Genomic DNA, 18,003 nt, shown 5'->3' with positions numbered 1-18,003 from the left:
GCAAGACCAATTCGAATTGTTTTGACTTTACTAAAGTATTATCAATTTTTAACCATTCTTAGGCTAATCCTAATTAGCCTATAGATTTTGTAGCGACCAGAGTCGCCACATAAATTGTATAGATGCGCCATCTAGTTTTAGTTAGGTTAAGTTTTCCTTTTAATCGCTAGTTTGTAAGTTTCATATACAGGGTGTTCGGCTACTGGTGGGCATAATTTTAGTGGGTGGTAGCTGGAGTGATTCTGAACAACTTTTTCCTTTACCAAAATGCTGATTAAAGCTTAGTTTTTGAATTATTAATGAAAAACACTGACCAATGAGAACGCGTATAGACCAGTCGCGCGACAGCGTGAGCGACAGCTTCGAATATGACGGCCGATCGTCGTCGTGAACAAATGTATCGATACTGTCGGTATAACGTCGAAATAACGTCGGTATAATAGAAAGCTGTTAGATGAAAGTTACATTGAATAATGAATAGTTTGTCATTTTCTTATGAGTTATTTATAATAATTATTTCTGTAATATATATTTTTCAAACATATTTTGTAGAGTAATCATTTTAGTATACATATAGTTTGTAATCGACACAAGGTCCACGACCTAACCACACACACACACACACACGTGTAACTTGTGTCGATAATTCACTGCCTATTTGTCGATCGCCAAACATCTTAAAAGTAAACCGTGTCCACCTACCATAACCCATGCGAGTAGCATCTAAGCACACGTATAAGTTTAGAGCATAAAAATGAACACGGCCAACAATATTTTGACCTACCAGTTTTCTTCATGTGTGCTGAAAATCCTGAGCTAAGAAACGTGATTAGTAACATGCTAATAAAGTGTCTTTCAATAAAAATTGACTCTAAATTCTAAATTTTCAGAATGGAAAATGGAAGAACACTTTGCAAAAATCTAAGTATCGATTGTTTCATTTTTAACAGATTTGTGATATCAAAGTAAATATACTAAATGATTAAAAACATTCATAATTAACTTTCATATCAAAATCTGTTTTTCGCGAAACTTTCTTGTACATATGTGTATTTAAAAAGAATTCGCGACACGTAAAAATTGAAAGTGACTTATAATTGAACTAGCACGAAATCGGAGGGTCATCCGACTTTAATGTACTAATTTTAATTTGATTCGTAAAGAAGTTAAGTTAACACAAGAAAATGTACAAGAAGATGTACAAGAAGCCCTGACCTGATCTAATAAATAAAGTAAACAGTTTGTACGAATTTTACACGATCGTACAGTCGTGGTCACTATGCTCGCTCAAAAATAAAAATACAACCAGTTCCCGTGCTGTTTCGGACCATTCGTCCTACGACATGATGGGAACCGGAGGAATCGTAAAGCATGCGACTCACCGATCGCTGACTTGCATCACTGCGATCGTTTTACCGGTGAAGCATCAGAGATCTACGATTGATTGGCTGCATTTGTGCTGCTTTGAACAGGTTTGGACCAATTTGGATTGGTTTGGTAACGTCTGGATATGCCAGTTTGTCCGTTGGGTTGGCAGCGTGACCTTCTGTAATCATAACAGGACAACAATTTAGTAACTGTCTATCAATTTGCATTTTGAGTAACGTAATTTTTTAAACTCATACAGTTAATAAATAAGTTTTTGTAACTTTGAAGAGCATGCATGTAACTACGTACAACTACATTACAAAAACCGGTAATAAATTTGCAAACGTGTATCAGAACGTATAGTCATTCAGTAAAACATAAAATATTCGAAAAAGTATGTGAAAGCACTTGCAAAATTACTGTATGGCACATGTTAAAACGTTTGCGAATTTATACCAAAATATGTAGATAACTACACACCAAAACACCAGTACAAGCATGCCAAAACATTTAAATAACCATTCCATAATAAACACTAAAACACCAGTAACAGTTTGTTAAAACATTTAAATAACCACTCTACATAATATACTAAAACGCCAGTAATAATATGTCAAAACACTTAAATAACCACTCCATAAAATATACTAAAACACTAGTAACAATATGTCAAAACACTAAAATAACCGCTCTACATAATACACTAAAACACCAATAACAGTTTGTCGAAACACTAAAATGACCAGTCCACAAAACACAATAAAACACCACTAAAAATATGGCAAAACACTTAAATAATCGCACCATAAAACACACTAATATATCCGTATACACATGCACAATCACTTGAGGGAAGGCACTGTTAAAGTCTATGACACTTGTAGGGTTGGGTTCTAGAAAATGGGGTACCCTCCGATTTAACTGATTTATATATCAAAAGAAAGCCCTTGACTTGGCGATTTTAACGGTGGTCATCCCACCCCTTAACTCCCACCCCTCTGCCCCCTAGAAGCCAAAAACTGAAACGGTTCAAAAAGTGATTTTTCCCCATATCTCAGCGAGTTTATTATTTCCATCCCTTTTTTTTTTATAATCAGATTTGGTTAGGTTATATCGTTTGGGTCGGGGGTGCAGGGGGAGGGGTGTAGACCCTCCCCCGCCAATACGTTTAGATTTTGAACTGTATTTATATTTCTTGCCTGGTGAGTGTGAATGCTTGGTCTGCGCCCCACCGCAGCCGAACCTGCCAATCGAGCCAAAGCGTCGAAAACGTGCAATATACACTTTCAATTATATTAGGTTAGGTTAGGTTAGGCAGGTTAGGTAGGTTAGGTAGGTTAGGTTAGGTAAGGTAAGGTAAGGTTAGGTTAGGTTAGGTTAGGTTAGGTCGGTTAGGTAGGTTAGGTTAGGTTCGGTTTTTTACGGTTAGATTCACCTAACGTATAAAAAAAAGGGATAGAAATGATAAACTCGCTGAGATATGTGGAAAAATCACTTTTTGGAACGTTTCAGTTTTTGGCTTCTAGGGGGCAGAGGGGTGGGAGTTAAGGGGTGGGATGACCACCGTTGAAATCGCCAAGTCAAGGGCTTTCTTTTGATATATAAATCAGTTAAATCGGAGGGTACCCCATTTTCTTGAACTTAACCATTCGATGTATTGAAATTCATGTTTCTTTTTTAACTCTCGCCAGTTTTTTTTAAATATATGTAAACACGTTCTGTTTATTGTTTCAGATAACAAATATCTACCAGTACTTTGAATTTTAATTTCAAACATTAAGAGTGGTGCAAAATCGGTTCCAATTGAAATGATAAATCTGGAATTCTTCTTTACCTAAAGATGTAATTTCGGTACAAAGTGGACTGCGTCGGTAAGTGTTAATTTTGACTGTTCTTCGAAAAACCGTAATGCTCTAAATAACGTTAAATTTTGTAAATAAAATTTTCTTTTTAAGGAAGGAAATATCTGTGAAAACGATCTTTGGCGACTCGAAATAATTTTTTGCCATTTCGTATCTTATCGACGATCGATTATTCTCAAAATGATGCTGCGAATTAAACACGTAAGTATGTAGGTAACAGTGTATCTCTAACGTAACCTAGACGATGAATAAACAATTACTATCGATTTAATAAACTCCTGCCAAACTTCACCTTCTGAAAGCGAATTCAATCAAGAGTATTCTTATTCAAATTTAAAAAACATATCGTTCTACACCATGACCGACCTAGCAAAGAATTTATTAAGCCAGTATTACGGTTTAGGTGCGGAATCGGATAAAAGATTCCTGTCAATTCACCAGAGTGTCGATAATATAAAACGCGATGAAGAGAAACAGGTTTCCGATCAGATTTCTTCAACAACGAACGAGGAAAATGTCTCTGACGAAGAATCTGAGGTAAAATGAATTTTCCTTGCTTTTGTACCTTTTATAAAATATAAAATCATTAACTAATTTCTTTAAATTTATAGAAAGACATCGATGAGTATCGAAAGTTCAGTATTGTAGACGAACTGCATAATTCCGAAATTTTCGACGATTTAGAGGACACGTACGAGCTCAATGAAGAGCTTGATAACTTTGATATCGATTTTGGACCGAACATCATGTGCGATTTTACTGAAAATACACGATCCTCTACTGCGCATGAGCAATCATCAAACGCTATTAAGGAAACGGTTGAATATTCGGGTGAATGATAATAGAATTGCAATACTAATTTTCAATGATCGATAAACGAGTCGTTTACTTTGAAAGTGGAGCAAATGAATTTTTCGTTATTGCTAGATATTTAAGGGTTTCGATATATTTGAAAATGCTGATAAGCACTAATAGACGTTGTTGTAATTTATGTTGTTAACGTAGGTTTACTTTCCAATAGTATTTAAAGTGCCGGTCAAAAAATAAAAGTTTTATTATATACAAATTGCCTCACTTTCAAAATTAATGAATTAACGTAATCATTTATTGAACAGATAAAGTATTGTATAATTTTATATAAATATTAACTTACTTGATAAAAGGTAAAAGTAAAGAAAACAGAAAATATAATATAATAAAAAAGATTCGCTTTATTAACAATTTCAGTGAAATGACATTTTGTTAATAATTGTTCATTACTTTATATGCATTTTTTGAATTTTATTTAGGGTTTAACATTTTAAAATAATCATTTTATAAAATATATTAAATTTTACTTACTGTTATCTTCACTTTTAAAGTGGTCTTGTCACGTTTTTTAAATAAGTAGCTTATTAATAGACTGTTTGTATTACAGAGATAAACGATTCAAAGAATACAAACGAAAATGATATGAGTCTGACATTTGTCGAGGACGGTTTTCCGGACAGCGCGTCGGATGCTTCTTCCACAGCATTGAAAAAGTCTCAGAAATCTTCGAAAATTAATACAAATATACCAGCAGTATCTAAAAAAGAACCAACTTGTAATGAAACATTCGCAGATTACTCCAGCACCGAGTTAAAACAATTTCCAACCGAAATATTCAATAAATTTCCATACATTCGGGTATTTTACCTTTCCAAGTAATCTTGTTAAAATATTAAAATTCGTGAGACCTATTTATCTGAATCGAATAATTACTCTTTCCATTTTTGTTCATAGATGTTGTACCTTGCGGATAATGAATTAATCGAACTTCCGGATGATATTTTCACGTCTTTGAGATATCTTGAATGGCTCGACGTGAGAAACAATAAGCTTTCTTCTTTATCAGCTACGATCAAGTTCCATGCATGTTTGGAAACCATTTTACTTCAAAAAAATGAAATACAGAGTCTGCCATTGGAACTCTGTAAGTTTCAATTTAAGACCAAGTATTCATATTAGGGTTAAAAAGTATGACAGAAGACATATTGCTAGGGACGAGACAATTTTTTAAATTAACTAAAAAATTACCTTTTTTATGTTACCAAATTATGCTGGTAATATAACAAGAATTTACTGCGATTAAATATAGCTATATAAATTCTTGAAAATAAAATATACTTCCACATATATGTATGGTGATAACTCAAGGATATTTGTTTATGTGGAAATAGGAATTAAGGTGATAATAAATTGATATGTTTTTTTTTTAATTAGTGATCTATCACTTCTTACTGTTAATACTTGTGATAACTCCATATAATAAATTGATTGATTTTATTTTCTCAAATCAGTGATCGAAGAATCACTTCTTATCGTTAATTCTTTTGATAATTGTACATAATAATCGTGATATAATTCTTTCAGCTACAGGCTGCAATTTTGATTCATGTTCTGTTATAAAATAAATTAAGTCTCTAAAACGAGTCTGGTGACCAGCCAAAAACTGTTAATCTCGTAATGTTTCAGGCACTTTGCCAAAGCTGAAAACCCTTCAGGTAGCACAGAATCCACTTATCACGCCTCCGCAAGATATCGTGGCTTCAGGTTGTTCGGCTATTTTGGAGTTTTTACGAATCGAATGGAACGACGCCCACCCTGAAAAGCGAGTGGAGTTCAAGGAAAGTGAGTGGCTGCTTTTTTGTGTCCACGATAATGTATCTGGGAACACTTAATTATGTCTTATTAATTTTCAAGCAACGTTATATACTTTATTTTTTAACACTTTACATATTTACATCATTTAACATTGTAATTTAAAGAGTTTGGTAATATTGAATTTTGATTATAATGTATATTTTAGTGTTACAAACGTGTCTGAATAATTTATCACACTCTTCAAAAAATAACTGAAATTAAGTAATTTGCAACAAATATAAAATTATATATAATTTAATAATTTAGTATTAGTACTTCAACATTTCAGTACTTTTTAAAATAATTAAATTTAAATGAACTGAAACAAGTATAATAGTAGTTATAATAATTTAATATTAATACTTCAATATTTCAGTATTTTCTAAAATAACTAAAATTAAATAAACTGAAAAATAATACTGGTTATAATAATTTAATCTTAGTACTTTTTAAAATAATGAAAATTAAATGAACCGATATAAATATAACATTAATTACAATAAGTACATAATTTAATATTAGAACGTCATTTCAATGCTTCTATTTAATTGTTACAATGTTCTATAACACAGAGTACTATATTTTATAATACAGAGATGACTAAAATTGTTTTCTATTATTTTTCAGATAAAATCGAGCCAAAGCTGTCGACGATCCTTTGCTATCAGTCTCCTCGAAGGGGTAAAAAGAAAACTTTGCCACTAAAAAGTGCAGTACGTAACAGAAACCCTTCCACCACAGAGAGACGTAAATCTTACAAGCCTAGTAGCAGGTACTACAACGAAAAAACATTTTCAACCGATGATTCAACGTTAGGTGATTTGTGTGCCTCAAAATTGAATGACACATCGATTAATAAAAATCTGAAATATATACACGAACGAACGAAACGTTCTTTACCGTATTTAAAAAATTTAAAAAGTAAAATTGATATTCCAATGAACAATGAAATCGAAGAAGTTAGCACTAAAGTTTTGCGTTTGATGGGTCCCTCCCCGAGATCTCTTTATGTACGAAAAAATATAAAAATTTTGAAAACCTATCAAAAACCGACAAAAAAAGAATGTAGGAACATTTGTAAGTTTGATCAAATCGACTCTATGAAAACAGAAAATAAATTTTTGTCTAGAGAGAATAAAAAATATACGAAATGTCAGAATAATGTAGGGAGCATTGATTATGTATTTGATATTATTACGAGAGATGGAAAAAGATTTAAATTGAATTCAATGAAATTAAACGACTCAAACTGGATATTATCTTGTTTGGAGAATTATGTAGGCATAAAGAAGTAGTGAAATTATTTGTGAACTTAAGTAGTTTAATTTTTTGTAATAGAGATTGTTAGGATATCTAACCTCACATTTCTAAAGGATTTTCCGAAAGTTGTATTTAGCAATCCCATACTTTTAAGCATGCCTCCCAAAAACTATACATTATCAGAATCTATAAAAGCTGTACAGCAAAAGATTCTATAAATTAGAATTATTATAAATTGCAAAAACATTTTATAATTAATTAAATTTCTTTCACCCTGTAATTTAGATGCGAAAATAAAGGTGCAAATATTCCATTGGAGTATCGTTTGCTTTGGTTTTCCAAGCTGAAAGAATTATTCGCTAAACAAACGTCAATATTACAAAAAGTAAAGTAAGAAATTTTTACTTTTTTTTTTACAAATTATATAAAATACATTCATATAAATAATAATATAAATAACATAAATAATTAGGGATGAAAATGCTTTAAAACAATGGAGACGAGATAAAAGAAGTTTCAGTAGATCCATGGAAAAAGCTATGAAAAGAAATGAAGGTATATTAGCAAAATTTTTAATTATTACGTTTGACTGTTACATCATTAAATAAATTTTAAATAAACAGATGATATTCCTTTTGGATTTGATATGGAAGATTATGCATCTATATTCAAATATAATTTAAAACCGGTGAGTCATTATTTCCGACTTTATGTATTCTTGTATTTTTAATTTAATCGAATTAATTAAAATTGTAGGATAATCATGGATCAAAAATAAAAAAGAAACAGAAATTTGTTCCATCAACGTGAGTAAAGAAATTGTAACAATTTGTATTAAAAAAAATTGTATGATATTCAATTCAATTGAAAAATTAATACTTTGCAGGGATATTAACAGAAAAGTGAATGAAATATTAAAATCATTAAATGAACTTCAAGTTAAAGACACAGACACAACGCCAAGAACTAGACAAAATTTGTTCAAAAAAGAAATAGAAAAGGTATACAGCACTTTGTTTTTGTATAAAAAAGGATATAGTACGTTTTGTATATCGCCTTTTCTTCGAAATTCCAGATATTACAATTTCAAAATGAAATCCAGAACTTGCAGAAATATAACGACGTCGCAACAGTATCGTTAAAAAATTAAATCAATTGTAAGGATATTACAAATATCATGTTCCATTACAATCGTTTCAAGTTCAATTACACCAGATGTATCAGTCTTGGCATATTTATTTAAATAAATCAGTAGTAATCACATATCGCTTCACAGTGCTAATTACACATATATTACTTACAAATGCACGACGAGACAACTGGAAATATTGTTATACTTTTAATCATTTAAAAAAGATCAAAAAGAGAAATTACGTATTAAAAAGTTACATTTTTTAAATTATTTCATGGGAACTTCTATAAATATGTATTGATATATTTCGGGCGATAAAAATAAATAAATATATAATAATGAAATGACTTTGTAAAAAAGAAGAATTAAAAGCGATGATTACAAAACATGTTTTTTTTCCAGCTTTCCCGTCAGACGCAATTTCGTCACATCAATTCAGTCGTCGTGAAAATCAACAGCGAGTATAAAAATTCTACAAAGTGCCGATCCGAATTAAAATAGATCTCGATTACAGATACAGACGATTTTCACGACGCTCGAATTTCCTTTTTGTACATGAAATCACATCGAATCCTAGCACGACACTCTGGCTCCTGATTAAGATTAAAAATCACACCTCACTTCGTGATACAACTGTTTTGTGGTAGTACTAATTAATAGCAATTATAAGGCAGATATCTAAGATCTTCATATTTATTTTCTTTCCTTTCGTATATGCGTGTATGTTCAGGTGTATGTATGTGTACGTTTTTATCTTATCATTATTTACTTTCTATCTCAGCTCTGTACATTTGATACATCGACGTGCAAAAGACGGTACGAACAACTAACGATAGTAACGACCTAATTGTTGCTACATGTTACACATTTCTTTTCTTACAATCTGTCCTTTCAGAACATAATTTTGCACGCTGACACGCTTGATAAAAATAAACAATCGTATAAAACGCAATTTAATGCCTGTCATCGCAACAAATCATTAGAAATATTTATCTCTGTTGAATAGTACGTAATAATGTTAACGAAATAAGCAAATGCTCCATAAGCATATTACATTTCACTGCATTACATACACGCTTCTATTTGGGTGTATCGTAGGCTTCTCTTGGTTAACACATTAACAGCTGTCGAACATTCAAACTGAATATAAAAAAAGATATAAAATTTAAAGTACATATTACATATGTCTTCCTTTTAAATAAGGGAAACCTACTTTGCACGTGATCGTACATACGACGGAAGAGCCAATTAAGCATTGTTAATAATACCGATATTTGTGTTAAGAACAATATTAGTTGGGGACGATACATTAAACATAAAAAGGCCTTATAATAGGCGTATTAAATATCAGTTATATACATATTCAAAGTGAAAATTTTGCTACTGGGCAGTAAAGTACCTATGGAATAGGTAATTATCATAAAAAGCGAACCTGGAGTTAAAACTATAACTTGCTCGTTTGTTTTTCCTTTCCATAAATTCAGAAAACATTTTGGACGAACAGATTTTTCATTGTTCGCACGTGTTTCGATAAGAAAATATCATTCAGTGGTTTAAAAAGCTTCAATAATTAATTGAACACACATACTGGTATTTTTTCCTCGTACATCATTCAACGTGTTTATGTACATACATTTTCATGTTAAGAAAACTTCCTATTTAAGATACAAGCATACCGGATATACTAAAATCCCATAGCGTTGAACACACAAACATAAATATTCATAAAATTAACAGATTCTTTTTTTCTCTGTTTCGTTTTTGTTTTAGCTCTGTTAAACCTTACTATTGCACATTGTACATTATTTTTTCACACTCTCTCCGCTTAACGATGTAGATATCACTGTAACTTAACTCGTACCGTATATACACTGTATGCACGCATATATCGTTAAACACATTTGGGTGATACTATATGATATAAGAAGGCAGATATCTTATAGGTCAGCTTCTCAGAACGGAAGTTAGTCTTAAAGATAGTATAATGTAAAGTCTGCCTATACATTTTTTCTCTCCTTCCCACTGAAAGGTCGAGAATCTACCTTGAGTCCATTGTACGAGAATGTACAATGGACGGAAAGCTTTCTGATCTTTCTTTTTTAAGAAATAATCGTACTCCTATGCCATTTGAACTTGATTCTTAGGCCACAGAAGCCTTCTTCGAAGATGGTCCGAGTAAATACACTTTGTTCACAAATATCACTGGCGTACTCACTCTTTGTTAGAAACTTCTGCACATAGTTTTGATACCAGGATACTCCTCGTGCGCTGGATTCAAATCGACAAAACCTAATTTACTATAAAACTCGTGGGACTCTTTATCAATACTTGGCATCGTAGTATGTACACCGAAGGAACCTGAGAAAATGATTAAAAATTTAAATCATTTACTTTCCGGAATAACAATTTGAAAATCATGCAAAAAGATATATACCATTTGCTCTTAAAGCCGCAAGAATACAAGTAATTAATCTTTTAGGGACCGACTGGTCTGTAACACTTGGCAACACTGCACAGAAAAGCTTTGATGGATGTTGCCTGCACAATTGTTCAGACACATCCGGAACGAATGAATGGAAATATCGTATGGCATCCTGCAAATGAGTTTCAGAAGTTAGCACATTATAAATGTAAAATTAAATAATTCAAAATACCTGAACATTCTGTGGTAGATCATTTATATTGTCATCTAGCGGATATTTCATCCGCAACTCGGGTATCCAAGAAACCGCTAATTTCTGATTATAAGATTTGATATTTAAGGCAGCTAATGCGTAACCTACTACACCACTCTCATCTTCAACAACCATACACAGTTCTGGACTCAACGTTAGAAAACCTCCAACTAACCTGTAATTAAATATTTAAGGTTGACAATTGATTAGTTGAATAAAATATTTATATTTTATATGAATATTCTTCTTTTACCTATCTGCTACTGCAGATGACCCCATACAGCCACAAATTTTATTACAAACAGTGTACACTGCATGTTCATCGCTTGTTAAGTAAGGCCTAATCGTATAGATTTTACTGGTGGGCACTTCTGGTGCTTTGTAAACAAATAAATCATTACCACTGTCCACTGGAATTAACCTCTGTAAAATATAATTTCATATTGATTTCAATTCAGCAAGAAAAGAAGATATTGCATGTAAACGCACCTGTAGATCAGCTGTAAGACCTCCACGGAATACCCACGGCTCTTGTTCTCCACTCATAAAAGTTTCTTTCCAACCATTCGAGAACCCTATCCCAAAACATATTATATGACCTTAATAAAAAATGAAATACGAAATGTGTACGCGCGATTATGCAATTTATAATTTATGAAATGGCCCCCACTGCTTTGAACACTAGTTCAGCTTAAATTTGTAACATGCATAAGTACACTTCGACCGATGGTGCTTTAATTATCTTTATCTCGCTCGATTACTAGATTTCATGTATTGTTCACTAAGTTGAAAAATCGTATTACGAGATAAAGAAATCCATCGATCGAAACAACTACGGTGCATCATTTTATCAACGAATAAAACCATATCTGAACTGATCACTTGTACGTGTATTGAACAATTTCTAAATAAAAGAAAATCAAAATACTGGAAAAAGTGTTTTGTTAAGTAGAGTGATGAATTTGTAAAGACAGAGCAATAATACTGAACCAATTACGGTAAAAATAAAGTAATAACCAAAATTAATTTAAAAAAAATGTTGCACCAAAGTTCGCGCATTGAATTCTAAGATAGTGGAAAGGATGATGGGATTGATGGAATGGTAATCCAGTTTGCCAAAATGCGCCTGAAATAAAACTGCTATTACTCCTGCAAAGAATACAGTTTCTGGAACTAAAAGAAATTAGTACAGGCAAGTTGGCAAAAGGAGGATGTATTACTGGTCATTCACACTTTGCAAAAGATGCTTTTAATAAACAAATTCCAGCAAACTTCCTTTGTGCCACTAATTAATTGTAGAATGTAATGAAACATGGAAGATACAACTTTTGTTAGTTGTGCTTGACCAGCATAATATTTAGGATAAGCGCTTCACATTTTAGAAGATTGTCCTAACTTTGCCAATTTTGTAAAAACTATTGATGGACTTACTTTGTGTGCAAAAATTGTTCTGGAAAAGGTTCATCCAATTCACTTACATTTTCAAACAAGGAGTAAAGCATTCATACATGAATACTTAAATGAAACATACAAATAAATTTCATGGAATAAAATCAAAATGAGAACATATTTAGAAATATTGTATAACAGTGTAATATCTAAACATGTGTTTTGTTAGAATTTTTGCAAAATGAAAAAGTATGTCCATCGCATATCAAATTGTATTAAACACTAAAAATATCTGTGTTGAATACACATTGATCCGTCAAGACATCAGAACGCTGCTTCTACGCGCAAATCTCTTGCTTATATTCATTATAATAGTTCTACGCAAAGCTTCAAACTCAAAATTATACAATCATTATCACTAGTTTGAAGCTTTGTTAGTCGCGCGCTTTTTGTTGGATTACTCAGACTGGTGAATCGCATACATGTGTAGCTTCCCTGGGTAAACGTTGTCATCGTCGACGGGAATCTGCCAAACGCTATCAACAAGACAGAAAACACAGAAATGCACGTTAGTCAGTGAATATTGAAGCTGTATTGTTCCTCATACACTTATATTGCTGGCAAAAATTATTCGCTGCAACATTTATCTTCTCACTTTCCAATGTTACATTTGCCTGTATCATCATAATAATCATACAATAATTGTAAACTTTGGATGCAACGAATAGATTTCTGCCAAACATTGTCTGTGAAAGAAAGTCAACCAATATGTTAATAGCTGGCACAAGGTTATTCAAAACATGATATTTGTTCAGGTCCACATAGATGCTGTTAAATACTTTCCCAGAAAGTGTCTGCTATGAAAAATTCGTTCGCCAACTATTTGCGCCGGAACGCCACGTCAATTCTCTTTATTCACATTGTGTAAATTACTTAAATTTAGCACATGTATATAAATATATCAACATTATGTGCCAGAAAAAAACAGTCTATTGTTTGAAAACAAAAGATGAGAAATGCTGTGACGTTCTTTATTCACTACTAGAATTATAAATAGGAAGCCGTTAGTCGACAAATAAGAAAATCATTTTCTAAAAAACGGTACATGTTAAAAAATAAAGTTACACTGATTAATTCAATCAGCGGATTGACTGATTGTGTTTTAATTCTGTGCAATTGTATAAAGCAATTGTGATTTGTACTTTCAAGAATAATGTATTTGTAATTGCATTTGTCAAAGAGTAGATTTAACTCATTCTAATTCAGACTCACGGCGACCCTACTTGTTTGTTTTCGCGCGCCATATAGTACATTTGGTTCTAAAGCGCAGAAACAAATGTACATATTTCATAGATATGCGATTTATGAAATATCTTAATTCCATTTATTACTGATGCATGTTCATATATTAGTAATTAAACAATGATTGCAGCATTTAAACTAACAATATTAATTGTTGCTAGTTACTTTAAACTGACAATTTTGTTTTACTTAGAGCTTTACATGTTTTTAAAGTACTTATAAAATATTTATTAGTGATTTATAATAAAATACATGTTTGATTTGTATATATATAATTGCATATATAATGAATATACAATTAAGTTAATGAATTTAATTGATTTAACAAAACATCAGTAAATTTTGGAATCAGCACTTTGTTTTTTAAATGTTGTATAATTATATGTCATTTTACAAGGAAGTGTATGTAGTGTAATATATAATATTCACTACAAGATTTTAAAAAAATGCTGTCCGAGTTTATTTCAGTGTATTGACACTTGTTCAAATTTTGAAGATTATAAATTTTCGTTAGTTGCGGACATTATATTTTAATTTGTAAAACATTTTAAATTAAAAAACACATCTTTCTTGTAAAAAGACAGAATCAGTGGATTAAAAAAACATATAGAATATTACACTTACCAATACTCGAGACACTTTTGTTCTGAAATATAATTATATGCAATAAATTATAGAACTTTTGAGAAAAATCGATAACAGCACTCATCTGTAGCACAACAAATACAACTTTCTACTGATCATGATAACAGAGAAATTAAATAAAAAATAAAAATCAGTAATATTTTTGAATGTTCTATGTAGTACAGTAACATGAATCATTGTAACGCGATCATTGTACCAGCATACTAGCATCTTGAATGAACTTTCTTTATATATTTTACATTACTATTTTTACTTTTACTTTAATACTGTGATTGATGTGATGACCCAAATGTTTTTGATACTATTCTCTATTTCATTTACAGCCATCTTTTTCAATAAACATATTTGATTTATGTAAGCAAAATGTAACTTACCCAACCATTTCACATAACTGTTTAAGAGAGACACGACTCCTCTCATGTCCCATACATATGAATACAGATCATATAACAACTCACGATTGTTACAATATGTAAGTCGCTGAAATAGTCTATTTACAGCGTTACACATTTCGTTTAACTTAGCCGCTCGCGCATGCCATTCCTCAATCTGAAGTTTTGAACAAGTTAAGATTTGTATGGGCAATTTATTTGTAATACAGTAGAATCTCGCTATATGATATTGAAAGGAATTATAGAAATGAAAAATACAAATTTTTGTATTCTAACATCGTTTATCTGGGCATATAGCGAGATTCCATTGCACGCGAGAAAAAATGTGACATACGTCCGATTGAGACGTAGTTTCATCCTCTTTCGCTTTCCTCATAACAACATGGGCGTTGCTTTTTAACCAGTTAAACTCTTGCAATAGTTGAATACCTTGACCGCCATGTTCGAACGGTAAATAAAAAAGATCACATAACAAAGATAAGTCTTCTTGCGTCAACCGCTTATCAACATCGGGCGATTCTTGATCACCATTATCGCCACTATCGTGATTTTCACTGTCGTTTTCAACGATCATTTGAGTACCATTTATTGCAGGGGAAGTACCATCCACTTCCACTTGCATGCTACCAGATGCGTCGCTACATGTCTGGAAAAATCAAGGATTATGCATATTTCACAAATCCTATTGATATAGGTAAAAGAACTTACAGAATTATTCTCTACCATAGCGTCATCTTCTGTTTGAATTTTCACTGCATGGGCTGGAGAGTTGTTGGGAGTCGTGTTACAATCCATAGGTTCCATAGACGATAAAGCATTGGAACTTGCCACATTCTCCTCGGTAGATGAAATTGATGGAATAATGGGTTCGCTAACAACAGTCGTATCGGATACCAAAGAATTCATGACAGGACCAGAAGGAGGCTGTACATAATTGTCAGCAGTGGTTACAGTTGAGCAAACTTCAGCCAATGCTTGTAGGTGATTAGAATTAGTTACTGGTGCAGGAGTCGCAGGAACAGTAGTCGTCGTTGTCGCCGTAAGACTCATGCATGTATTCACAGAAGGAATTATCGGAATTGGTACCGTTGGTGCCACACATGGTTGTGGTTTCGCTATAACGCCCCATACATTCCGCTTTTTGCTGAATTCCAGTAACCAATCGTTGATGGCATTTTTTAAAGCGTGCCGCGGATGATATATGTTTGGAGACATCGTTAAAGGTATATCTTCACCAAGCACTCCATCTTCTGTTTCAGTTTCTAGTTTTATGTCAGCAGATACAGTATCATCTGTAAATCATATGATAATGAGGTTAAGTAATATAATTAATACAAATGGAATGAAAAATAAATACTAACTCAAACTTAAATCTCTTTTTCCATCAATATTACATCTGCTCCACTGAGCTAAAGTGTGAATTGCTATAAAATTTGCTCCATATTCACAGTTGGGATTTGTTAAAACTCCTCTCAATTTGGGAATCAAGTCAGGAGATCGACCAGAATATGGGCCTAAAAATACTCTTTTTTGATCATAATCATTAGCATGCAAATTATCCCATATAACTGGTGGCCTCCTTAGAACCTCCGTAATCTCTTCAATGGATTCAACAGTCAAAAGTCTTGATATTACTTTGGGACCAGTCCACATTATATCAATTTCTTGAGCTAATTTACTTCCGAGTGTATTAAGATATTCTGAAGATGCTACATTTGGCATTGCCCGAGTTGCACAATATTGCGTCGGGCATAAAAGGAATCGTGGTTGACCAAGGTGTTGAAAGATATCATTTGTTACAGAAACCTATTAACATATTATTTAAATTAATTATGCATAAAATATTTAATAGCTGTAACAATATTTCACAGTTACGTACTTGTGCATGAGCAAAAGATTGAAATACTTCTTTATCAGCTTCGCTCATTTCTGGTTCAATATCATCAAACAATAATGCAAATGCGGTGCAACCAAATTGGCTAACTTGTTCCAGTTTCCTTTTTAATATGGTAACTTCTTTTGAACTTGAGTAAGTAATATCCAAGCCAGGAGATAACGCATAATAGAATGTAATACCACAGTCCCTAGCAGCTGTTATCAATCCAGTTAAATGTTCTGCTTCTTCTACTGTGTACAAATCTCTCCAATACGCACGATGCTTATAATCATCTTTCGGTGCATATAAATACGAATCCATTCCCCATTTTTTTAATCTGAAAATTATTTAACAGAACAATTTGAAATAACATTTTCAATATTGCATCTGCATTTACTTAGAAATACTTACTTTTGAAACAAATCCTTCCTTTGTTCGGTGGTCCAAGGCCGTCCATAAAAACCTGCAATAACAAAATACCAGCTATTAAAATGAATAATGCGCGTGAACTATTATGCATTTCAATCGTTCCCCCTCCTACGCAAAGTGATTGTTAACGATGACCAAATACGTATATTTCGTATCGCAAGACAACCGTTTATGTACCTTCGACGACGCCACAGATGAAATTCCCATTTTTCGTATTCAAATTTGCGGCCCCATTCGTCTCCGCCATTGCGGATCACAGGAGGCACGTTTGTTTAGTATGGAAGTACAAAAATGGCTAAAGGAGTTGCCAAGTGCAAAATGCTGCCGTTTCTTGAAAGAATGTAGAAAGAGACGCGCAACTGCTGTCTTTCTAGCAGCACAATTCAATTGCGTAGCCGTCACGACAGCATTACTTATTTTCTGGAGAGAAAAAAATTTACTCGGAACCCGTGTACCTCCGAAGGAACAAAAACCCTGTCTCCTATGTATCTGACAACTGCACCCGCTGTCCTGATCGATACTGAACGATTTTTCGATCCATCGACTGTAGGCAGAACGATTAACGGAACTCCGACTGGATAGTGGCGACATCTGAAACTTGAATTCATAGGGACTTAGAAACATAGGGGCTACTGTATCCTTGTGGAGGAGAAGTTATCGCTAGACGGGATGACAAAATAAGTCGATATCCAGTTGGTGCAATCCAAATTAGAAATTTGTGAGTTTTTTATTTTTATATTCCTAAATTTAAAGATTACAAATTTGGGATTATAATGGTTTGAAATTTTTTTTGTGATTTTTCATGGTTTGCTGTTTTACATTAATCAATTAAACATAATGTAATTATTTTATACTGTAGGTTTCTAGAACACCTCCGAGGGATAAGAAAATAAATTTACGATTATTTAGTAAAGTTAGTCTTGAAATGTGCCATGGATTTTCAAAATTCGCGGGAATTCTGATATTCTTAAATTTCGAGATATTTTCGAGAATTCAACTCGATTCGATT

At 32.5% G+C, this 18,003-nt stretch overlaps 2 protein-coding genes across 7 annotated transcripts; one reads left to right on the top strand and one right to left on the bottom strand.

The window, feature by feature from the left end:
- Positions 1-3,445: 3,445 nt before the first annotated feature.
- On the top strand, positions 3,446-8,419 carry LOC100878237 (uncharacterized). Of its 4 annotated transcripts, XM_003706482.3 has the most exons (12): positions 3,446-3,767; positions 3,842-4,061; positions 4,648-4,898; positions 4,995-5,184; positions 5,727-5,882; positions 6,522-6,666; positions 7,440-7,544; positions 7,627-7,709; positions 7,778-7,842; positions 7,911-7,960; positions 8,041-8,155; positions 8,230-8,419. In XM_003706482.3, exons 1-12 carry the CDS (start codon positions 3,588-3,590, stop codon positions 8,302-8,304), a joined length of 1,635 nt encoding a protein of 544 aa, XP_003706530.1. In that variant the 5' UTR covers positions 3,446-3,587; the 3' UTR covers positions 8,305-8,419. The 4 variants fall into 4 exon arrangements, 2 of the variants coding, with proteins under 2 accessions (XP_003706530.1, XP_012148126.2); XM_012292736.2 differs by having other exon boundaries at positions 8,041-8,419; XR_013040715.1 differs by lacking the exons at positions 7,911-7,960; positions 8,041-8,155; positions 8,230-8,419 and having other exon boundaries at positions 6,522-6,971; positions 7,778-7,833.
- A 544-nt stretch (positions 8,420-8,963) lies between these two features.
- On the bottom strand, positions 8,964-17,528 carry Oga (O-GlcNAcase). 3 transcript variants are annotated; one of them, XM_076540643.1, is made up of 13 exons: positions 17,172-17,528; positions 16,977-17,028; positions 16,569-16,902; positions 16,051-16,495; positions 15,398-15,981; positions 15,024-15,335; positions 14,672-14,846; positions 12,812-12,886; positions 11,451-11,536; positions 11,215-11,384; positions 10,941-11,136; positions 10,721-10,880; positions 8,964-10,644 (listed from the first exon to the last, which is right to left on the bottom strand). In XM_076540643.1, the coding sequence occupies exons 1-13, from the start codon at positions 17,239-17,241 to the stop codon at positions 10,508-10,510; spliced, it is 2,796 nt and encodes a 931-aa protein (XP_076396758.1). In that variant the 5' UTR covers positions 17,242-17,528; the 3' UTR covers positions 8,964-10,507. The 3 variants fall into 3 exon arrangements, with proteins under 3 accessions (XP_076396758.1, XP_003706567.1, XP_012148132.1); XM_003706519.3 differs by having other exon boundaries at positions 12,833-12,886; positions 17,172-17,527; XM_012292742.2 differs by lacking the exon at positions 12,812-12,886 and having other exon boundaries at positions 17,172-17,527.
- Between the last annotated feature and the right edge of the window lie 475 nt (positions 17,529-18,003).

Source organism: Megachile rotundata, chromosome 15 (genome assembly GCF_050947335.1).
Source record: "Megachile rotundata isolate GNS110a chromosome 15, iyMegRotu1, whole genome shotgun sequence".
In the NCBI taxonomy this organism is placed as follows: domain Eukaryota; kingdom Metazoa; phylum Arthropoda; class Insecta; order Hymenoptera; family Megachilidae; genus Megachile; species Megachile rotundata.
The sequence above is the reverse complement of the archived record's forward strand: the minus strand, read 5'-3'. Positions and strand labels throughout refer to the sequence as shown.